At 64.6% G+C, this 20,035-nt stretch overlaps 3 protein-coding genes across 16 annotated transcripts in view; 1 reads left to right on the top strand and 2 right to left on the bottom strand.

Annotated features, from left to right (window-relative positions):
• Positions 1-230: 230 nt before the first annotated feature.
• Positions 231-3,217, bottom strand: LOC116959203. 4 transcript variants are annotated; one of them, XM_042793034.1, is made up of 9 exons: positions 2,129-3,217; positions 1,874-1,969; positions 1,492-1,791; positions 1,318-1,398; positions 1,131-1,211; positions 916-943; positions 724-767; positions 586-623; positions 231-493 (listed from the first exon to the last, which is right to left on the bottom strand). In XM_042793034.1, exons 1-9 carry the CDS (start codon positions 2,130-2,132, stop codon positions 410-412), a joined length of 756 nt encoding a protein of 251 aa, XP_042648968.1. In that variant the 5' UTR covers positions 2,133-3,217; the 3' UTR covers positions 231-409. The 4 variants fall into 4 exon arrangements, with proteins under 4 accessions (XP_042648968.1, XP_042648967.1, XP_042648970.1 ...); XM_042793033.1 differs by having other exon boundaries at positions 231-623; XM_042793036.1 differs by lacking the exon at positions 916-943 and having other exon boundaries at positions 376-493.
• A 166-nt stretch (positions 3,218-3,383) lies between these two features.
• TMED1 (transmembrane p24 trafficking protein 1) lies at positions 3,384-9,199 on the top strand. The gene is made up of 5 exons (XM_042793037.1): positions 3,384-3,712; positions 4,880-4,977; positions 5,077-5,287; positions 7,079-7,285; positions 8,876-9,199. Exons 1-5 carry the CDS (start codon positions 3,551-3,553, stop codon positions 8,957-8,959), a joined length of 762 nt encoding a protein of 253 aa, XP_042648971.1. The 5' UTR covers positions 3,384-3,550; the 3' UTR covers positions 8,960-9,199.
• Positions 9,200-10,417: 1,218 nt separating this feature from the next.
• Positions 10,418-20,035, bottom strand: part of DNM2 (dynamin 2) — a 31,448-nt gene continuing 21,830 nt past the window's right edge. For 7 of the 11 annotated variants that reach the window (XM_042793022.1, XM_042793031.1, XM_042793028.1 and 4 more), the window contains 7 exons: positions 16,849-16,962; positions 12,894-13,003; positions 12,450-12,561; positions 12,024-12,188; positions 11,518-11,750; positions 11,119-11,373; positions 10,418-10,711 (listed from right to left, as the gene is read on the bottom strand). In XM_042793022.1, the coding sequence (XP_042648956.1) occupies positions 10,642-10,711; positions 11,119-11,373; positions 11,518-11,750; positions 12,024-12,188; positions 12,450-12,561; positions 12,894-13,003; positions 16,849-16,962 (1,059 nt within the window). In that variant the 3' untranslated portion in view covers positions 10,418-10,641. The remainder of the gene's footprint in view (positions 10,712-11,118; positions 11,374-11,517; positions 11,751-12,023; positions 12,189-12,449; positions 12,562-12,893; positions 13,004-16,848; positions 16,963-20,035) is intronic. The other 4 variants (XM_042793023.1, XM_042793027.1, XM_042793032.1 and 1 more) reach the window with 1 other exon arrangement.

Here is a 20,035-nt window from a genome sequence, read left to right as displayed (position 1 = left end):
CGGGACCAGGATGGGAATAGGGATCAAGATCAGGACGAGGATCAGGGTAATAATTGGTATCGAGATTGGGACACGGATTGGGATCGGGGAACAGGACTGGGACCGGGAATGGGCAAAGGGCACCGGGGACTGGGAACTGCCACCGGCAACCGGGAACTGGGCAGGGCAGGGGCTCCCGGCACGTCCCCGGGCACCGCGCAGGGGGACACGGCACCCACGGCCCGCACCAGCACCCGGCAACAAACACCTTTATTGTCACCGGAGCCGGGGGGACACCCCGGCACAGCCCCCGCGATTTGGGGCGCCGGGAATCCCCGGGCCCGACGGCGCGAGGAGGAGGAGGAGGAGGAGGTGGAAGAGCAGGGGTGTGGCGGGCAAGAAGCCGGCGCAGAGCCGGCACCGCCGCGGCTCACGCCGAGGACCTAAAGGTGCTGAAGTGGGGTGCTGCGGGGGGGGACACCGGGGACGTGCTGGGGGATCCCGGCTGCCTGTTCTTGAAGGAAACAGGATGGGGCGGGGGGGTCGTGAGGCAGCAGAACCGCGCCGGCAGCCCCCCCCCAAAAAAACACCCGGCCCCCCACTCACCAGGCCGATGGTGTAGGCGTAGTTCTCATAAGAAAGCTCTGTGGAGAAAAAGACAAAAAAAAAAGGGGGGGACAGGGATGTTTTGGGGGGGCTGGGGGAAGCGGCACCGTTGCGGTACGGGGAGGGTGTGGGTCGTACCGGTGGTGGGGTACCGCGTTTCCGTCCAGCAAGACGCTTGCTGCCTGAAAAAAAAACACAGCCACAGGCGGGGGGAGCCTGACACCACGGCTCGGCCCAGGGGGACGAGGGGTTCTGGGGGGGGGCGGGGGCGGTTCTGGGGGTGCCAGGGGGATTCTGGGGGTGCCAGGGTGGGGGTTTAGCCGCGCTCACCTCTTTGCCTGTTGCCTCTTGGCCTTGACTGGTGAGAGAAAACAGACGGGTGGAAGCGCAGCCGGGCTCAGCCGCGGCGCGGTGACACCGGGGAGGGACCCAGCGGATGCCTTAAAGCCGGTGCCCCCCAAATCATGACACCCCCATACACACATCCCCCCCCTTCTCCTGCTGCCAGTGACCCCCCCACCCCCCCCGAACAGGGACCCACGCACCTCGCCAGGCCACCGCCACCACCACCAGCACCAGCACCAGGCCAGCCGTGCCGATGGCAACTGGGAGAAGCCAGGAGGGATCTGGAACGGAGGGGGGGGGGGGGGGAGTGTCACCCATGGGGACACCCCCGGCGCGGCCACGGGGGTCACCGGGAAGGAGCCACCGGTGACGCCGCGGGGCTGGTACCTTGCTGCAGCGTGGCGAAGGTGGGCAGAGGCCGGGCAGTCGGGGCGGCGGAGGCGGGATGACACCCAGCGTCACCCGAATCTGGGGAGAAATGCGCCGGGTTTGGGGTCAGCGGCATGACCAGGGGAGCGGCCCCCCCTCCTCCCCACAAAACACCCCCTCTTCCCACCACACCGTTCACCACGATGGCCACACTGAATTCCGACAGCTGCCAGGCGCTGCCGTTGAAGTTCCGGTACCGGCACCGGTAGCACTGGGAGGCCGGGACGGTCTCATCCAGGCTGAATTCGACCAGGTGCTGGCTCGGCTCGGCGACGACGCTGAGCGCCGGGACGCTGGCGCCTGCCGCGAAGAGCTCGAAGGTGCCGCCGGTGTAGCTCCGCGGGGCGATGCAGGTGATTTTGGGGGAACCCCCGTCCAGCTGGGAGAGGAGCCCGAGGGGCGGCAGGGAGAGGCTCGGCGCTGCCACGGCTCCTGCGGGACGGGGAGCAGCAAACTGGATCCCACCGGCACGCCACGGGCGCCGGCTTGCCCAACCCCAACGAAGAAAACGTACCTGCCATGAGGAGAAACAACTCCGGCCTCATCTTCCTCCTCCTCCTCCTTGAGGGCGCAGATCCAGGCTGGGGAGACCCTGCAGCACAGCTCAGCACTGCAAAAAAAAAAAAAAAAAAAAAAAGGGATTTTGCTCAAGATGAAGTTTCATCACCCAGGAAGGAAATGACAGAATCCCTCAGTAAAGATCAGGGTTGCTTGTTTCGTTGTTTCTCTTTCCCCCCCTCCTCATTGCACAAAAAAAGGCTTTTTCTACCCATTAACCAGTGACGCCAGCTCGGCTCTGCGCAAAACGGGCTCCACCAATGCGGGACGTGATTTCTTGGGGTGCAATCCCCCGTTCTCGCAGCGCAAAAAAGGCACAAACGGGGCAAGACGAGGCGGCGGGACCCTCATGCAGACCCTTGGAGGGATTGGAAGGGCTACCGTGGCTCCCAGAGCCACCGATCCTGAGGGAGTGGGACCGGGGGCTGGACAGCGTCGGCAGGAGGGGGGCTGTGGCCCAGCACCCCGATTTTTCCAGGGGATTGAGCCTGTGCCCTGGCCAAGGAGCAGCCCTGCACCCCAACATTGCTCACAGACTGCACGCCGGCCCCTCAAACTGCCCCAAAACAGCCCAAATCTGCCCCAGGGGCCTCAAACCTCACTCAGGGCCTTCCAGATCTGCACCCAACCACCCAAATTTGCCCCGGGACCTCCCAAGTCTGCCCCAGGGCCCCTCAAATCTGCTGCTGATCAGCTAGAACTGCTCCAGGACACGCCAAATCTGCCCCTAACCACCCAAATCTGCCCTGGGACCTCCCAAATCTGCCCCAGGGCCCCTCCAATCTGCACCAGCACCCACCAAAAAGTGGCCCAGGATCGCCCAAAACTGCACCTAACCACCTAGATGTGCCCCAGGGCTCCCCAAATCTGCTGCTGATCAACTAGAACTGCCCCAGGATACCCCAAATCTGCCCCTAATCTCATTTAACTGGCCCAAATCTGCCCCTAACCACCTAAATCAGACCCAGACCCCCCCAAAGGGGCCCTCAAAACCCCCACAGGGCCTTCCAGATCTGCACCCAATCACCCAAATTTGCCCTGGGGCCTCCCAAATCTGCCCCACGGCCGCTCGAACCTGTACCCAACCATCTAGATATGCCCCAGGGCTCCCCAAATCTACTGATCAACTAGAACTGCCCCAGAATGCCCCAAATCTGCCCCTAGTAACCCAAATTTGCCCTGGGACCTCCCAGATCTGCCCCAGGGCCACTCAAAGCTGCACCTAACCACGTAAATGTGCCCCGTAACCCCCCCAGAGCTGCCCCGGGACCCCCCAAATCCAGGCCCCGCCGCGGTGCATTGTGGGAGTCCTGCTCCCCTCAGGGGCTGAGGCGAGACGCTGCGAGGGGCGGGCCCTGGCCCGGTTCAGCCAATGAGAAGTGATAACGCGAGGCGCCGAGCTAGTTCAGCCAATCAGCGTGGAGGATTCCGAGGGGGGAGGCGGGGCGACGCGGCGCCCACCAGGACCCCGGGCAACGGGGCGGCGGCGCTGCCTGAAGCCCCCGCCTGGCCGTTCCCGCCTCAGGCGCTCGCCGCGGCCACCCCCCCGCGCGGGGCCCTGTCGCGGCGCGGCGGAGGGGCGGGGCCCGCCTTAAAGGGGCCGCGCCTGCCTTAAAGGGGCCGCGCGGCGGCAATGGCGGCGCCGTTCCTGTGGCTGTTGGCGCTCGGGGCCGGGGCCGCCGCCGCCGCTTCGCCGCCGCCCGACGCCGAGGTGACGTTCGTGCTGCCCGCCGGGCGCCGGGAGTGCTTCTACCAGGGCGCGCCCGGGAACGCGTCCCTGGAGGCCGAGTACCAGGTACCGGGGGGATGCGCCGGGAACGGGGGTGCTGGTACCGGTGCTGTACTGGGGAGCACTGGAAGGGGGGGGTTGGGGTGGGGGGAGCCGGTACCGGGCCCGTTGCCGGGTGTTGGGGGGGGTGGGGCCCGGGGAGGAGCTGGGGCGAGGGGGTCCCCGGTAATGGGTGAGGGTCATGGTACTGGGAGGAGGTCATTTTACTGGGAGGGGACCCCCGGTGCTGGGAGGGGGGTCGTCCTCGTATCGGGAGGCGGGGGGTCCCCGGTACCGGGAGAGGGAGTGTGTCCCCCATACTGGGAGAGCTGGGAGGGAGGGGGGAGGTTCCCAGTACCGGGAGAGAGGGTGGGGTCCCCCATACCGGGAGTGGGGGGAGTCCCTGGTTCTGGGAGGGGGATCCCTGACACTGGAAGAGAGGGGTCCCCAGTATTGGGAGGGGAGGGTCCCCAGTATTGGGAGGGGGGTCCCCAGCACTGGGACGGGAGGGATCCCCGGCACTGGGACAGGAGGGATCCCCGGCACTGGGAGGGGGGGTCCCCGGCACTGGGAGGGGGGTCCCCGGCACTGGGACAGGAGGGGTCCCCGGCACTGGGAGGGGGGGTCCCCAGCACTGGGAGGGGGGTCCCCGGCACTGGGAGGGGGGTCCCCGCACTGGGAGGGGGGTCCCCAGCACTGGGACAGGAGGGGTCCCCGGCACTGGGAGGGGGGTCCCCAGCACTGGGAGGGGGGTCCCCGGCACTGGGAGGGGGGTCCCCAGCACTGGGACAGGAGGGGTCCCCGGCACTGGGAGGGGGGTCCCCAGCACTGGGAGGGGGGTCCCCGGCACTGGGAGGGGGGTCCCCGCACTGGGAGGGGGGTCCCCAGCACTGGGACAGGAGGGGTCCCCGGCACTGGGAGGGGGGTCCCCAGCACTGGGAGGGGGGTCCCCGGCACTGGGAGGGGGGTCCCCAGCACTGGGACAGGAGGGGTCCCCGGCACTGGGAGGGGGGTCCCCGGCACTGGGAGGGGGGTCCCCGCACTGGGAGGGGGGTCCCCAGCACTGGGACAGGAGGGGTCCCCGGCACTGGGAGGGGGGTCCCCGGCACTGGGAGGGGGGGTCCCCGCACTGGGAGGGGGGGTCCCCGCACTGGGAGGGGGGTCCCCGGCACTGGGGGTTCCTGGTTCCGGCAGGTGATCGGTGGGGCCGGGCTGGACGTCGACTTCTCCCTGGAGAGTCCCTCGGGGCGGCTGCTGGTCAGCGAGGCCCGGCGCTCGGACGGGGCCCACACGTGAGTCTGGCCACGCCCCTCTCCCTGCCACGCCCCTCTCCCTGCCACGCCCAGCCACGCCCGACCACGCCCAACCCGCTCCCCCCCCTCTCCCCGCAGCGTGGAGCCCACCGAACCCGGCGACTACAAACTTTGCTTCGACAACTCGTTCAGCACCATCTCGGAGAAGCTCGTGTTCTTCGAGCTGATCTTCGACAGCGCCCAGGAGGAGGAGGAGGAGGAGGAGGAGGAGGAGGAGGAAGAAGGCGACGGCTGGGCACAGGCGGCCGAGCCCGAGGCTGCGCTGGATGTCAAGATCGAGGACATCAAGGTGGGGAGGGGGGCGGGCGAGGGGGCGGCGGATCCGTCACCGGCCGGGGAGGGGGGGGAAGTGGATGCGAGCCGGTGGCGTGCGCCGGGTCCCCAAAAACCAACCGGGTCCCCAAAAACCAACCGAGTCCCCAAAAAACAACAGGGTCCCCAAAAACCAGCCGGGTTCCGGAAACCCAACTGGGTATGGGAAACCAGCCAGATCCTGGAAAAACCCAACCGGGTCCCGGAAAACCAACCGGGTCCCCAAAAACTGAGTCTCCAAAAACCAACCGGGTCCCCAAAAACCAGCCGGGTCCCAGAAACCCAACTGGGTATGGGAAACCAGCCAGATCGTGGAAAAACCCAACCGGGTCCCCAAAAACCAGCCGGGTCCCCAAAAACCAACCGGGTCCCCAAAAACCAGCCGGGTCCCAGAAACCCAACTGGGTATGGGAAACCAGCCAGATCCTGGAAAAACCCAACCAGATCCTGGAAAAACCCAACCGGGTCCCGGAAAACCAACAGGGTCCCCAAAAACTGAGTCCCCAAAAACCAGCCGGGTCCCCAAAAACCAGCCGGGTCCCGGAAACCCAACTGGGTGTGGGAAACCAGCTGGGTCCTGGAGAATCGGCCAGATCCTGGAAACCCAACCGGGTCCCCAAAATCCAACCAGATCTTGGAAACCCAACTGGGTGTGGGAAACCAGCCGGGTCCCCAAAAAAACAGCCGGATCCCCAAAATCCAACTGGGTATGGGAAATCCAACTGGGTCCTGGAAAACTAGCTGGGTATGGGAAACCAGCTGAGTCTTGGAAAACTGATCGGGTCAGGGAAAATTAGCCGGGTCCCCAAAAACCAACTGGGTCCCGGAAAACCAACTGGGTCCCAGGAGAATGAACCAGGTGTGGGAAACCACCGGAGCCTGGGAAAACCCGCTGGGTCCGGGAAAGCAAACCGGGTCCCAGGAAAATGAAACGGGTCTGGGAAAACCAACCAGGTCTGGGAAAACCAACCAGGTTCCAGGAAAATGAACCAGGTTCTGGGAAAACCAAACAGAGCCCCCCCCCAAAAAAAACGGTCTGGGAAAACCAGCAGCTTGTGGGCGGCACCACTGGCAGTGGGGTGGGGAAGGGGGGTCCTGCCCTGGTGAGACCCCCCCGGGAGCTCCACACTGGGGCTGGGCAGGGGTTAGGGTTGGACTCGATGAGCTTTAAGGTCTTTTTTGATCTCAATTATTCTCTGATTCTGTCCAGCTCGGGCGGCCCTGGCACAGGAGAGATGGGGACGTGCTGGGGGGACCCCGGGGAGAATCGGGGGGGGAGGGGGGGGGGGGGGGGGCTGGAGCAGCCTCCTGTGAGGGTGGGCTGAGAGCTGGGGGTGCTCAGCGCACGGAAAAGGTGCTGGGGAGACCCGGTTGCACCTTTCCACCCTTGGGAGAAAGATGGGGACGGACTTTTCCGCCGGGCCTGTAGCGATGGGATAAGGGGGGGGGGACACGACGGGTTTAAGCTGAAAAAAGGGAGATTTGGCCCAGATCCGAGGAGGAAATTCTTCACGCTGAGAGCGGGAGCCCCCGGCGCAGGCTGCCCAGAGTGGGGGGGCGATGCCCCGTCCCCGGGGGTGTTCACGGTCAGGTTGGACGGGGCTCTGAGCACCCCGGTCGCTGTGGCAAGACGGGGGGGGGGGGTGGGGGGGGGACTGGGTCCCCCAAACCCATCGCGGGGGTCAGCACACCGGAGCAGCACACACACACACCGCCCCCCCCCCCCCCCCCCCCTTTTTTGTGTGTGTGTCCCCCTCCCTCGCTCCAGGAATCCATCGAGACCATGAGGGGCCGCCTGGAACGGAGCATCCAGATGCAGACGCTGCTTCGAGCTTTCGAAGCCCGAGACCGGAACCTTCAGGAGAGCAACCTGGGCCGGGTGAACTTCTGGTCGGCCGTGAACTTGGGCGTGCTGGTGGTGGTGGCTTTCCTCCAGGTCTACCTGCTGAAAAGCCTCTTCGAGGACAAGAGGACGGTGCGGATGTAGACAGAGCCCGGGGGCGGGGGGGACACACACACACATGGGGGGACACCCAGGACTCTGCTCCCTGCCGGGACGGAGCCACAGGGGGGAGGGACCCGCTCCCCTCCGCCGGGGATTAAACCTGCCGCGATTTTCCACCCCCGGTGTCTTGGAGCCGCTGCGACCGCTGAGGGAGGGAGGTTTGAGGGGGCGAACCCCTCCCCGGGGTTAATCGCCGAAAGGGCTCGGATCCTGAAAGTTGTAGGGTGGAATCTGGGGGGGGGGGGTTTGGGGGGGCTCAGCTGGAGCCGGACAAATGCCCCGGGAATCGCCTCGGCTGGGAGGGAAAAGGCTCCGGAGGAGCCGGAGCCGGGAAGGAATTTGTGTTTCCCCCTCCCTGCGGATTTGGGGGTGCGGGGTGGCCCTTTCCACCCCCCCTCCCCGGGAGGGGCTCGGGCGGAGCCCAGCGTGGCCGAAGGAGAAACATCCAGCCTGAAGGAAAATACCCAGAAAAGGGAATTCAAACGGAAAATGTCGCTCCTGCTGCCCATTCACGGCCGGGGGGGGGCGATGGAGCGGGGTGAAATGGAAAGAAAGGCTGCGAAATGGGGGGGGGGGGGTTGCTGCCCCCCGAAAAAAACAGCCCGGGGAGGGTGAGAGAGGAAAATCCCTTTGGGGAGGGGGGAGTTGAGGGCGTGGGGGGGGGGGGTGGCACAGAGGGAGCCTGTGTCCGGGCAGCCGGGTAAAAAAAAAATAAAAGAAGAAAAAGAGTGTTTAGAGAGACGGGAGGTGCCCTGGGGGGGGGGGGGTCCCGGGCCAGGACCCCCCCAGAGCGGCTGCTCCAGCCCAGGGGAGCCCCTGGGCGGGTCCCTGTGTCCCCAAAACCTCCACCATCTCGGGGTGAGACCCCCCCCATCTCAGCCCCCCCCCTGCTCCACTCCCTCGTTAACAACCGGCCTAATTAGGGACCGAGGGATCGCTGCCCGCCGCCCCTCCCGCTGCGCCGGCACCGGGGGCAGGGAGGTTTTTTTTTTTTCATTCCCAAGAATTTTGGGCAACCCGGGGGGTGGCGGGGCCGGGGGGGGCGGGGCTCAAAACCACCGTGAAAGGTAAGGCCGGAGCGCGGCCGTTGCCCGGAGGGTGGGTTCGGTTTGATGCAAAAAAGAAAAGATTTGGGGTTTGCAAGAGCCGTCGGTGAACTCTTGGTTAACGGAGCTGCCGGGAAATCCCCGCTCCCCGCTGCCCCCCCTCCCCCTTTTTTTTTTTATTTATTTAAGCTCAGGAGGCGGCTCAATCGCCCAAGCAGCACCTCGACAATAAAGGCGACGGCTCCATCAGCCACGCGAGACACCCCCCCCTAAAAAAAAAAACCCACGTTTGATTTGAACCCCCCCCCCAAACCCCCCGTTTGATTCAAGACCCCCCCAAAGCTCCCCTTGATTCGAGCCCCCCCCCCCCCAGCAATCGGACACTGGAGGGCGAAGGAAAAGGCTCGACCGAAACCACCACGAAGCGCCAGAGACTTTCACTGCAACATCTGTATTATTATTTTTTTTTTTCCCTTTATTTTTAATTTTTTTTTTTTAATTTTTTTTTTTTTAGTTCATTAATAGGATACAGACCGGAGGCACTTACACGTTGGAGGGAGAGGAGCGGAGCGCGACGGGGTTTGGCCGGATGAGGTGAGCGGAGGGTGGGGGGGGTGCTGGAAGCAGGGGGGGGGGGGGGGTGGGGGGAGACAGGCCCACACCCCCCCCCAAGAGCCGCTGGCGACAGCGGCACCGGGGGAGCAGGAAGGGCCAAGCGCTGGCCGGGACCCCGCGGCCGGGGAAGCAGCTGCACCAGCCACACACCGGGGTCAGCGAGAGCTGCCCGGCGCGGCCGTGCCGGGGGCGTCACCAAACACCCCAACAATCCCACCCCCCCCCAAAACCCCCCCCCAGGGGCGTGTGGCCGGCGCGTGGGCCGAAGGCATTAATGGATTAATGGGGGGGGCTGGGCCCCCTCCCCTGATTAAGGCAGCGCCGCAGCCCCGGCCCCGCGCTCCCGCCCGGGCTGGAGGTGATGTTTGTAAAAACCTACGTTATCGGTGGTTTGGTTTGGTTTGTTTTTTTTTAATCTTTTCCTTTTTTATTATTTTTTTTTAATTTTTTTTTTTAATTTTTTTTTTTTTTTATACAATTAATACAGTCTGTAAAAATATTTACAACCTCTGCTCCCGGGCAGAGCCCGGCGGGGCGGCCGGCTCCTCGGGGGAGACACCGGTGTCTAAGTCAGGGGGGGGGGGGGGGGAACGACGACACACGCCGCAGCAAAGCTCCCTCCTCCCTCCGGGCACCCCCCAGACCCAACACCCCCACCCCCCCCCCAACCCGGGGAATAGCCTGTCCTGGGCTGGGGGGGTCGTGGCAGCGGGGGGAAGCGCTCCCCCCCCTCCTCCTCCCCCTCCTCCTCCTCCTCCTCGGGGCCCAAAAAGCCGCTGCCGGCGCGGGGTCAACACCAGCCCGGGAGGACGCGGAGGTGGCCAGGGTTAACACACCCCACACACCCCCCCCGCCGCGTTTTTCCAGTCTCATTTCAGGGTTTGGGGCGGCGGGGGGCCGGGGGGCCGGGCGCTTGGCGGTGAGTTGGGAGCGTTGGAAATACCTGAGGTTGGGTGCCGAGCCGGCGCCTCGCGCGACACGGGGCCGCCGGGAGAGGCTGCTCCGGCTTCGCGGCGGGTTAGATTTATTAGCGACCGGCTGGGCTGCACTCCCAGCGTTTTTCCATATATAAATTTTCCTCAAAGCTATAAAAACTGAAATACAGACTATGGTCAAGATTAGCAATCGACTTTCGGGTTCGGGAGAGAAAAACCAAAAATCGCTAAGTTTTATATATAATATATTAATACAAAAATTCTGGGGGAGGGACGTGGGGGGGGGGGGGAGTGGGGAAGAGGAGGAGGAGGAGGAAGAGGAAGAAAGCGACCAGGCAGGAACCATCCGCCCGGCCCCAGCGGCAGCGCCGGGAGATTCTGGGCCGCCCCCGGTCCCGTCGCCTCCACTCAGGCCCCCCCTCAGCCCCCACGGCACGAGTGGGGGGAATTTCTGACAAAAAGTGCAATATTCAACAAACACCCCCCCCCCCCAGAAAAGAAAAATATATAATCCTCCGCGGTTTATTATACAGGGGGGGCGGCACATCGGGGGGCTGCTCTGGGTGGGATGGTTTAAAAACAAGAGATTAGAGGCGGGGCGTGGGTTGGGTTTGGGTTTTTTTTTTTTCCCCCCCCTTCCTCCTTTCTTTCCCCCCCCCCCCGCCTTTCTCCTTCCCCCCCCCACCCAATCTCCTTCCAAAAACCAGCAGGCGCGGGGGCTCCCGGGCGGTTAATCGAGCAGGGAGGGCTCGGCCGGTCGGATGATGGTGGGCCGGGTCGGCGCGGCCGGGGGTCTCCTGCTGCAGAGAGAAGGGGGACGGAGGCGTCAGCGTGGAAACGGGCCCGAGGAGGGACACACACACACACACAGCAGGACCCCCCCCCCCTCCCCGATCTCCAGTGCGTCAGTGACCAGCACCGATCCTTCCGCAGGGACTGGGAGCCGGGGGGGGAGGGACTGGAGGGAATTGGGAGGGGGGAGCCACAAAAAACCCACGAGCTGCCTCCCTGGCACCGAGGGGTTTCGCACCTCGGATGCATCGGGGCGTTGGGAAAAACTCAGCCCAAGGTGAGGAGCCAGCCCTGAGGGGCAGGAAAACCACCCCCCAACCCCCCCCCCAAATCTGGCTTTGGGAAGGCTGGAAGCCACAGTGAGAGCCCCCCCCCCCCCCTGCAGTGGGGGCTGGCTGCAAACGGGGTGTCTTACCTGGGCACGCCGGGAGGAATGCCGGGGGGGATGCGTGCCGGCCGCGACGGGATCTGAGGAGGGGCTGAGAAGGGGTCGTTATTAGCAGCGAAGATGTTCTGGGGTCCGGGGCGGGAGGGGATGGGGGGAGCCGCGAAGGACGAGGGTCCCCCCACGGGGATGGGGATGAGGGGGGGCCCCGGCGTCGGCCCCCTCACAGCCGGCGGCCGGCCCGGCGGCAGGACGGCGGAGGGAGGTCTGCGCTGAGGCGGGGGGCTGCGGAGAGAGAGAAAAAATAAAAGAAAAAACTCAAGGAACGGAGCGCTGGCGGCCCGCGGCCCTCCCCAGGAAAAAAAAAAAAAAAACAAACAAAAAAAAACCAACCCCAAATCCCCCACCTCAGCCCCTCGCCAAACTCGCCTGTGCCCGCTGCCGGTCTGCAGCCACGTGTCGTCCACGGGCGGGGGCACCGGCGTGGAGACGGTGCTGGTGCTGATGTCGCCGATGATGTTCAAGGCTTCTTTCAGAGCGTGGTACATGCGCAGCATGTCGTCCCGCCGCTGCGCCTGGTCGGCCGACTCCTCCATCAGGCTGTTCTGGTCGGCCGAGGAGTACAGGTAAGCCAAGAGCTCCGAGTGGATGAAATCCTTGGTCTTAAAAGGAAAAAAAAGGCCAAGTCAGCCCGGAAAGCGCCAAACCCGGGGAGCGGGAACGGTCCGGCGGCCGCGGTCACGCCGGCACCCGAATCCCAAGCGCCTTCCCCCCGCAGAGCTGCTCCAACTCAAAGGTGTAAAAACGGATCCGAAACTCCTCAAATCCCGCCGCTCGGCGACGGCCAGGATTCCCAGAGAACCCCGAAATCCCCGGCTCGGGTTCTCCCTTCGCCCCGAAGGGACCCCCCACCTCCCCCCCCCCCCCCAACTCACGTTATTGATCATGAGGTGCATGATCGTCTTTGGCATGAGGTCGCGGATGGATTTGTTGATGATGCCCACGTAGGAGTCGACGAGGTTGCGGATGGTCTCCACCTGGCGCTCCAGCTGGGGGTCCATGGAGAAGGTGTTCTCCTGGGCGCCGTCCTCGTTCTCGGTCTGCTCGGGGAGAGCGGGGAGGCAACTCACCGCCGGGGAGGGAGAATCCCCTCCGCTCCACGCTCCTTCCCACCCTCGCCCATCCCAGGAGGGCGCTTTTTGACGCCCGGGCTTTTATCCCGAGGCCCGGAACGACAACACCCACCGGCTGGGCACCGCCGAGGTTCGTCCTCTCCCCCGGGACCGCCCCGGCCCCCAGCTCCGGGGGTGGGGCAGCGCCCCGCGGCCGCCGCGTTCGCCCAAACCCCGCCGGGTGCTTACTTGGTCTTTCTCCGGGTAAACCCCGGCCCGGAGGAAGGAGGCTTTCCAGCTGTCCACGTCTTCCTGGGAGTCGCAGGCCAGCTCGATCTGACGGAGATCTTTGTACACGTTCCTAAAGCAGGAGCGGAGCGCGGCGGCGGGGGGGTGAGCGCCGCGGAGGGCGAGTCGGGGGAGCCCCGAGGGAGCCCCGAATCCCTCCGGAACAACTAGGTCAATACTGACAAGCTGCTTTTTCCGTCGGAGAAATCCTTCCCCCCTGCCAGACCACAGGCGCTCCGGGCTCCGCGGCCTTTGGACCGGCGAGGCCCGAGGGAAAAGCAAAACCCCCCAGGCCGGGAACCGCGGCGCGTTTTCCGGCAGCGCTGCGAGCCCGGCGCGGCACCCGGGGAGCGAAGGGATCCCGGGAGGTCCCGGCCGCCGCCCGCTCCCGCTCCCAGCCCTTACCTCTGCTCCGTGTTGAAGATGGCAAAGACGTGCTTGTTAGACATAAAGCCCTTCTCCACGTCGCGGATTTTCAAATTATCCAAAGGCAACATGTATTTCTTCTCTTTCTCCTGGGCGAGGGGGACGAGAGGGAGGGCGGGATGAGAGCGAGCGGGCGCGGCTCCGCCACCCCGAGCAGAGGGAAACCCCGACGTTTCCCGAGGGCTCGCCCCCCCCCCCCAAAAAAAAGGCCACCAAGACGCGCTTTGGGGCTCAGCCCCGAGAGCTTTACATGGGATGGAGCGACCTGCCCCCCCCCCCACCGAATCGGCACCGCTCCGGATCGCGGCTCCGGCACGGAGCGCCGCTCCCCTTTTGGGGCGTCCCTCGGCCTTTTTCCTGGTAACGCCGAAGGGATTTGGGCCCTTGGGGCTCCGCTGCCTTCCCTCGGCACGGGAGGGGGTCAGCTCCCCCAGAACCCACCCTGGGACCCCAAGAATTTTCCACACACACACACACACACACACCCCCCCCAGGTGCCCGGCCCTGCCGGAGGGGACGGTTGGAAGGAGCCGGGGGCCTCCCCGGCGCTGCCGAAACGCCACATCTGGAATTGTTTAGAGCAGCTCCAGCTCCGCTTTGTCTCCAGATGCTGCGCACACGGTCCCAAAAAGTGACGTTCGCCTTTGTAGAGAGGCCACGAACCCAAAGCCTTCCCCCCCCCCCCCCCCCCGCCACCCCCCTTCCACCGCCGCCCCACACTCCTCCTCATGATTTCCTGAAAAACCCACAACTTTTTTCCAGACTGGATTCGGTTGCAAGGACTTTGCCACGTCAGAAGAGAGACAAAGCAGTTTCCTTTCGCCCATCGGGCTTCTCTCCTTATTAAAAAAAAAAAAAAAAAACCAAAAAACCAAAAACCAACCAAAAAAAAAAACAAAAAAAAAAAAACAAACCCCAAAACCAAAACAAACGGGAGGGGGAGAAATTAAAAATAAAAACCCACCCCCCGTGGATGCCGTGGGAAGCCGGAGACTCCAGCCCAGCCTGCCCAGTGTTCAGACTACCTGTTCAGGAGGGTTTGAAGTTGTACAGTAGTCTGCACATTGGTTAGAGCGGGTTTGGCCGAGCAGCGCCCCAGCAGCACCCCAGCACCGCAAGGTAAGGCGGGGAGCGAGCCCGGGTCCGGCCCTTTTCGGGGCCATTTCGTCCCGTTTTTGCTCCGACTCGTGGAGGCGGCGTGGTTTTGGGTTGGGTTTTGGTATTTTGGGGGTTTGGGGTTTTTATTTATTTTTGCGTTGTTGTTGTTTTGGGTTGGTTTTTTTTTTGGTTTGGGGTTTTTTTTTTTGGTTTGTATTTTTTTTTTTTTTTTTTCTGCCTCGGCGGTGCCGAGCGGGAGGGCAGAGCCGAGGCCGGGGCGGCGGGGGGGGGGGGACACACACAGCGCTCCCCACTCTTGCAGCAGGGAAGCGAGAGGGTGGGCTGGACACCCCACCACCCCACCACCCCCCCCCAAAAGCCCAGGGTGCCGGCTTAGCAGCTCCCAGCGGTTCGGTTTTTTTTGAACGGGGGGTGGAGGGGATTTGGAGGAGGGGGGGGGGATGGCAGCAGGGGGAGAACTGAGCTTGCAAAAGACAGAGCCTCATTCATCCCCGGGGCGGCTGGTTCTCATTACCCGCCGCGGAGGGGCCAGACGGGGCCCCCCCCCCGGCCCCCCCCCCCCCCCCCCAGCGAGGCCTCTGTGCAGGAAACCAAGGGAGCCCCGGCGGCCGAGGTGGGGGGGGGGGGGGGCTTTAGCAGCTCAACATGTTTCCTTCTCTTTTAGGAGGCTGATTTAAAAAAGGGGGGGGCTTGGGGTGGGGAAAAGGGGGTAAAAATCTGCCTCGGTGGCGGGGGGGGACACACACGTTCACCTTCGCAGCTCGCTCGGGAGATAAAGGATGAACAAAGGGAACGGGGGCGGGATTTGCTCTCATCCAGCTGCCGGGCGGCTCCCGGGAAATAAAAAGTTGTGTTCACGTCTCATTTTTCTGACCGGCGTGGCGGGCTCTGGCGAGGCAGCGGCCGCAGGGAACCCCCCCGTGTCCCCCCAAAACGCCCCCGCAGAGCCAGCGCCCCCCCCCCCCCCCCGCCCGCTGGGGTATCTGGCCGGGAGGCCGATGAAGGGGAAAAGGCGAGACCAGGGACCGGTTTTCAGATCGTGGGGTTGGAAAAACTGGAAAAAGCCTCTGAAAGCGGCGCGGCGGCGAGCACGGTGCCGCCGAGGAGGGGGGGCTCCGGTGCCGGCGGCTCGGCAGGGAAGGGGCCGGTTCCTGCTGCCACCCCCCCCCCGCCCTCCCCGAAGGTTGAACCCAAAGAAATCACTTTGGGTTTGGGCGGTGAAATGCCGTTTCCAGCCCCCGGCACGTCCAGCCCAAGGGCTGGGGCAGCAGATCCCCCACCCCTCCCCACCTCCTCACCACCCCCCCCCCCCAAAACGGGTCCGGGAGCAGCAGCAACCCCTTCCCAGACACACAGCAGGGAAAAAGAAGGGGTCCTGAAACCCTGGGAGCGGAGGGAATGGGGGTTCCCTCCCCGTGCCTCAGTTTCCCCACGCTCACAGGGTGGCCCTGGAGGGGGGGGGGGGGGGGGTCGGTGGCTGGGGGGGGGCCGGACAGCGGGCAGCGCCAGCTCCTGCCACCCCCGCGCCCCCCAATTCCTTCCAGTTTCAAGATCTTTTCCCCGCTCAGCAGCGGCAGCTCGGCCCCGGCGCGGGGATACGAGCCCCAGCGGCCACCTCCAAACCGGGAACGCCGCGTTCAGACGACGCACGGCACAACCCCACGGGGGTCAGCCCTGGGGGGGGGAGCTTGGTGACAATAAACCGATGGTCCCAACCGGGTTAAAGGCCGAGTTTTCCTTCAGCCGCAGCCGAGCCCCAGGCGGCGCTGCCGGTTTGCCTTCCCCCAGGACCAGGATGAGAGAGTTTCCCTCCTGCCCACCCCGCATTGCTCCTCTGGCTTTGCTGGGCTGGGGGTGGTTAAACTGGGGGGTGGGGTGGTTAAATTGGGGGCTGGGGTGGTTAAACAGGGACCCGGGGTGGTTAAACTGGGACCCGGGGTGGTTAAACTGGGGGCTGGGGTGGTTAAACTGGGACCTGGGGTGGTTAAACTAGGACCCGGGGTGGTTAAACTGGGGGCTGGGGTGGTTAAACTGGGGGCTGGCGTGGTTAAACAGGGACTCGGGGTGGTAAACTGGGACCCAGGGTGGTTAAACTGGGGGCTGGGGGTGGTTAAACTGGGACATGGGGTGGTTAAACTGGGGGCTGGGGTGGTTAAACTGGGGACTGGGATGGTTAAACAGGGACCCGGGGTGGTTAAACTGGGACCTGGGGTGGTTAAACAGGGACCTGGGGTGGTTAAACTGGGACCTGGGGTGGTTAAACAGGGACCTGGGGTGGTTAAACTGGGGACTGGGGTGGTTAAACTGGGACCCGGGGTGGTTAAACTGGGGGCTGGGGTGGTTAAACTGGGGGCTGGGGTGGTTAAACAGGGACCTGGGGTGGTTAAACCGGGACCTGGGGTGGTTAAACTGGGGACTGGGGTGGTTAAACTGGGACCCGGGGTGGTTAAACCGGGGGCTGGGGTGGTTAAACTGGGACCCGGGGTGATGGGACTGGGATGGGACCGGGAGGTCCCCGATCCTCCTCGGAGGTCTGGCCACCCCCAGGCCCGGCGGCCGGATCCCGCAGCCCCCCCAGTGTCTCCCACTTTATCTGTGTTTACACAATCCCCAGCTCCGGAGGAGCCTCTGGAGATGGGGGGGGGATGGAATTTGCTGGTTGGGATCTTGCAGCAGCCACAGGGCACCCTCCAGAGGAGTCCCCCGCTCCTGCACGCCGCCAGACCCACCCCGTTAATTAATCCCGGGCGCTAATTCTCACACCCTCCAGCCCCACGAATCCCACCCCCCCACACCTCTCCCCGCTCCCGCCTACCTCCTCGTCCTTGTACCAGGAGAGCGACTCGGCCGTCAGCACGAACCAGTACTCCTTGGAGCCGCCTTTCATGATGCTGATGTTGTTGATGGTCAACCAGCCCCTGCGGATCACCTGGAGGCAGCGGCACGGCGGTGGGGAGCGGAGGGGAGGAAGGGAGAAGAGGTTACGGGCTACTGCGGGGTCTCCCGGGGCGCGTCCCCCGAACGGGGAGCAAGGCACCTCAACCCAGCAGCTCCCCCCGACCCTCCACTGAAAGCCCCAGCCTCAGCAAAAGAAAGACCCTCAACCAGGCGGATTTTTGAGGACACACACACACGCACACACACACACACACCCTCTTATCTGGCAGGGAAGCTGGCAGCACGTTTAGGGGGACGCCTGGAGCTCTTCTAGCTCCCAAAGCCCCGGCGAGAGAAGCAGCGAGCCCTCACCCACGCGCACGGTCGGACCCCGACCCGGCTCCCCGGGGGCTCGGCCAGCGGCAGCCCGCCCAGGAGAGGGGCCCGAGAGCCAAAGCTCCAGCGCCCCGAAAGGGATGAGACGGGAATTCCAGGGTGCGGGAGAGGAGCGGAGCTGCCCCGGGGCTGGAGGGGGGGGTGGGTGTTACTGTTTTGGGGTGTCCCGCAGCGCCGGGAACCCCTGTAAAAAGCAAACCTCGGCCGCCGCGCCGCCCCGCGCTCGAGGCAAGGGGAGGTCTAGCGGAGCCGAGCCGAGCAGCCCCCCCCCCCCCCCCCCCACCTCAGCTCAGAAACGACCAACTTACCCAGCGCGGCGGCTCCCGGAGCAGCTCTCCCCATCCCCGGGATCCCCGCGAGCGCCTGCCCCCGCCGAGCGCCGTCAAAGCGGCCCCCGGCCTCTTTAGAAAGGAGGAATCCCGCGTTCCTCACCCCAAAACCCGCTCCCCGGCGGGACCAGCCGAGCCGGCAGCCCCCCCCCCACACCCCGAAGGGCTCCCTCGCAGCCTCACGGCCGGGCCCCCCCTCGCAACGCGCGCCCAAGCGAGATTGCCGAAGCGTGGTGGTGCAAGCCGCCGTTTTTTTCACGAGGAACCGCGTTCTCCGCAGCGTTCCCTCTCCTCCATCGGCCCCGGGGAGCCGCAGCCGGTCCCTGCGGCACAGCCCTCGCTCCACCGGCCCACGCCTGTCCCGGCACAGTCGGAACCTCGAGGGGAACAACCCGACCGCGGCCAAGGAGGGTCCCCGCGCCCCTTAACGGCTTCCCCGAGACGAAAAGTCCTCGGGGAACAACCCCACCGTCGCTGGGTGAGCCTCGGCGACGGCACCGCCTCACCAGGAATCACCCCAAACCCCTCGCAGCCGCGAGAGCGGGGCGACGGGGACGGGCTGGGGGCTGGAATCGCGCCTACCCTTGAGTCTGGAGCAGCCAGGGCTGGGCTGGGACTAGCGAGGGTGAATTTTTTTCCTAGTCCCATCCCGAACCCCAAAGCCTGGCTCATCTGTCCCTTCGCTTTGCCAGAAGAAAAAGGGGGAGAGAGCGGGTGCGTGGAGTCAGGCCGCCGACCGGGCTCAAACCACGCCAAGAGGGGTTAGACGGGCTGCCTTCCCCCGGCACAGCCCCCAGGTTTTGGGGCAAACCGTGGGTTTTCTAAAGCTTTTCGAAGGCAGGCAGGATTGCGCTGCGCCTGGCGGGGTCCCTCCGTTGTTCTGGGAGGAGCTGGGGGACCGGGAGGAAGGGCACGGCTCTGAGCAGGATTAAAGCGCAGGTGCAAAGCGGGGATGGGGGGGGGGGTCCCCAAATCCGGCTGCTTCTGCTGTCACACACACACCCACCCCCCCACCCCCCTTTCCTGGGGTGCCGGGGCTCTGCGCTGGAAGCAGAAAGGGTGTGGGGGGGTGTGAGCCCTTCCCGGGGCAGGAGCAACGCCGACCGCTGCCAGAGCCCGAAAAACCGCCCGCTCCTGTAAAACCCGACTTAGTTAGGGAGAGCCGAGCCGAGCGGGGAGGTAGCACAGCACATGAACCCCCACCACGCACACAGACAACGCTCCCCCCCCACCCCCCGGCCCTGCTCAGCAGCCTGGCACCCACACGCGTGTGTTCCCGGGACGTGAGCCGTGTCCCGGGCTGTTTTTGGGGGGACGGGGGGGGCTTTTCCACCCCAGCGCTTCACAGGGGTTAGTGCCACCACACAGGTTAGTTAATGGGCAGACGGGAAGGGGGGGGGGTGGTGGAAATGCACCTTGGGGGGGGGGGTGGGGGTTGATTTGAGTCAGTCCAAAGCATGGATGGGAGGGAGAACGACCGACCCTTGCGGTTAAGCAGAGAAGAGTTAAGACACGAGCGAGACGCGGAGTTTGTTACGGCTCGTACGGGAACCAGCCCTGAGCAGCCGCCCCCGTAGACCCGGGCAGGGCTTTTAAGCTCCACTCCGGGATTAAACGTGTCAAACGGAGCCGGCGCCGGCCCCTTTCGTGCCGAGGCTTTTCCGTGCGCCGTGGGGGGGAACACCCCGTCGGGAGGGACGGGGCTCGGGCCGCTCTGGTTTTGCGGCTGCCGACGTAAAAGCCGCGACAAAATCCGCCGTGTTAGGCACAGGCAAAGCGCGGTGCACCGGCGGGCACAGGCAGCTAGAGCTAAAACTTAACTCGTACAGATTTTTCTGGTGAGGGGAAGGAAGGAGCCCTGAAATTAAGACAGCAGAGGTTGTCAGATTAAAGATTTCGCCTTCCGATTCGCTCTGGCATGTTTGAGAGCCCCTGGTTTGCGTTTCAAAACCATCTCTGAATTTGAACCGAGCCCGGTTTTAAAGGAACTGAGGAGTGGGGAGATGGAGCAGCCGAGGGGATCGGGGTGAAGGAAGGGCAGAGGGAAAAGGTCCAGCAGCAAAGCGAGTCCTGCGAGCTGGGCTGGAGGCTCGGGCAGGTGCTGGGTCAGGTTTGGAGGGGATGGGAACAGGGGATGTGCCGTCAGGGCGGCTCCGAGATGCGAGGAGAGATCCGAAGCGGGAGCGTAGAGGGAGCCCGGAGCGTCAGAGAAAAACCAAGATTTGATTTATCGGCTAAAGGGCAGAGGAGGGGAGGGCACCCTGCAGAGCCAGCCACCCCCGCCGCGCGCTGGCTCGAGGACCCAGGACACCCTCTGCATTTGGGGATAGAGGAGGAGGAGGAGGAGAGAGGAAGGCTGAGCCACAGTGCCTGGCACCGAGCAGCAGAGCGGAGAGCCCA

Source organism: Tyto alba, unplaced genomic scaffold, assembly GCF_018691265.1.
Source record: "Tyto alba isolate M040663 unplaced genomic scaffold, T.alba_DEE_v4.0 Super-Scaffold_2, whole genome shotgun sequence".
In the NCBI taxonomy this organism is placed as follows: Eukaryota; Metazoa; Chordata; class Aves; order Strigiformes; family Tytonidae; genus Tyto; species Tyto alba.
Note: the sequence above shows the minus strand (reverse complement) of the source record. Positions and strands in the feature narration are given on the sequence as shown.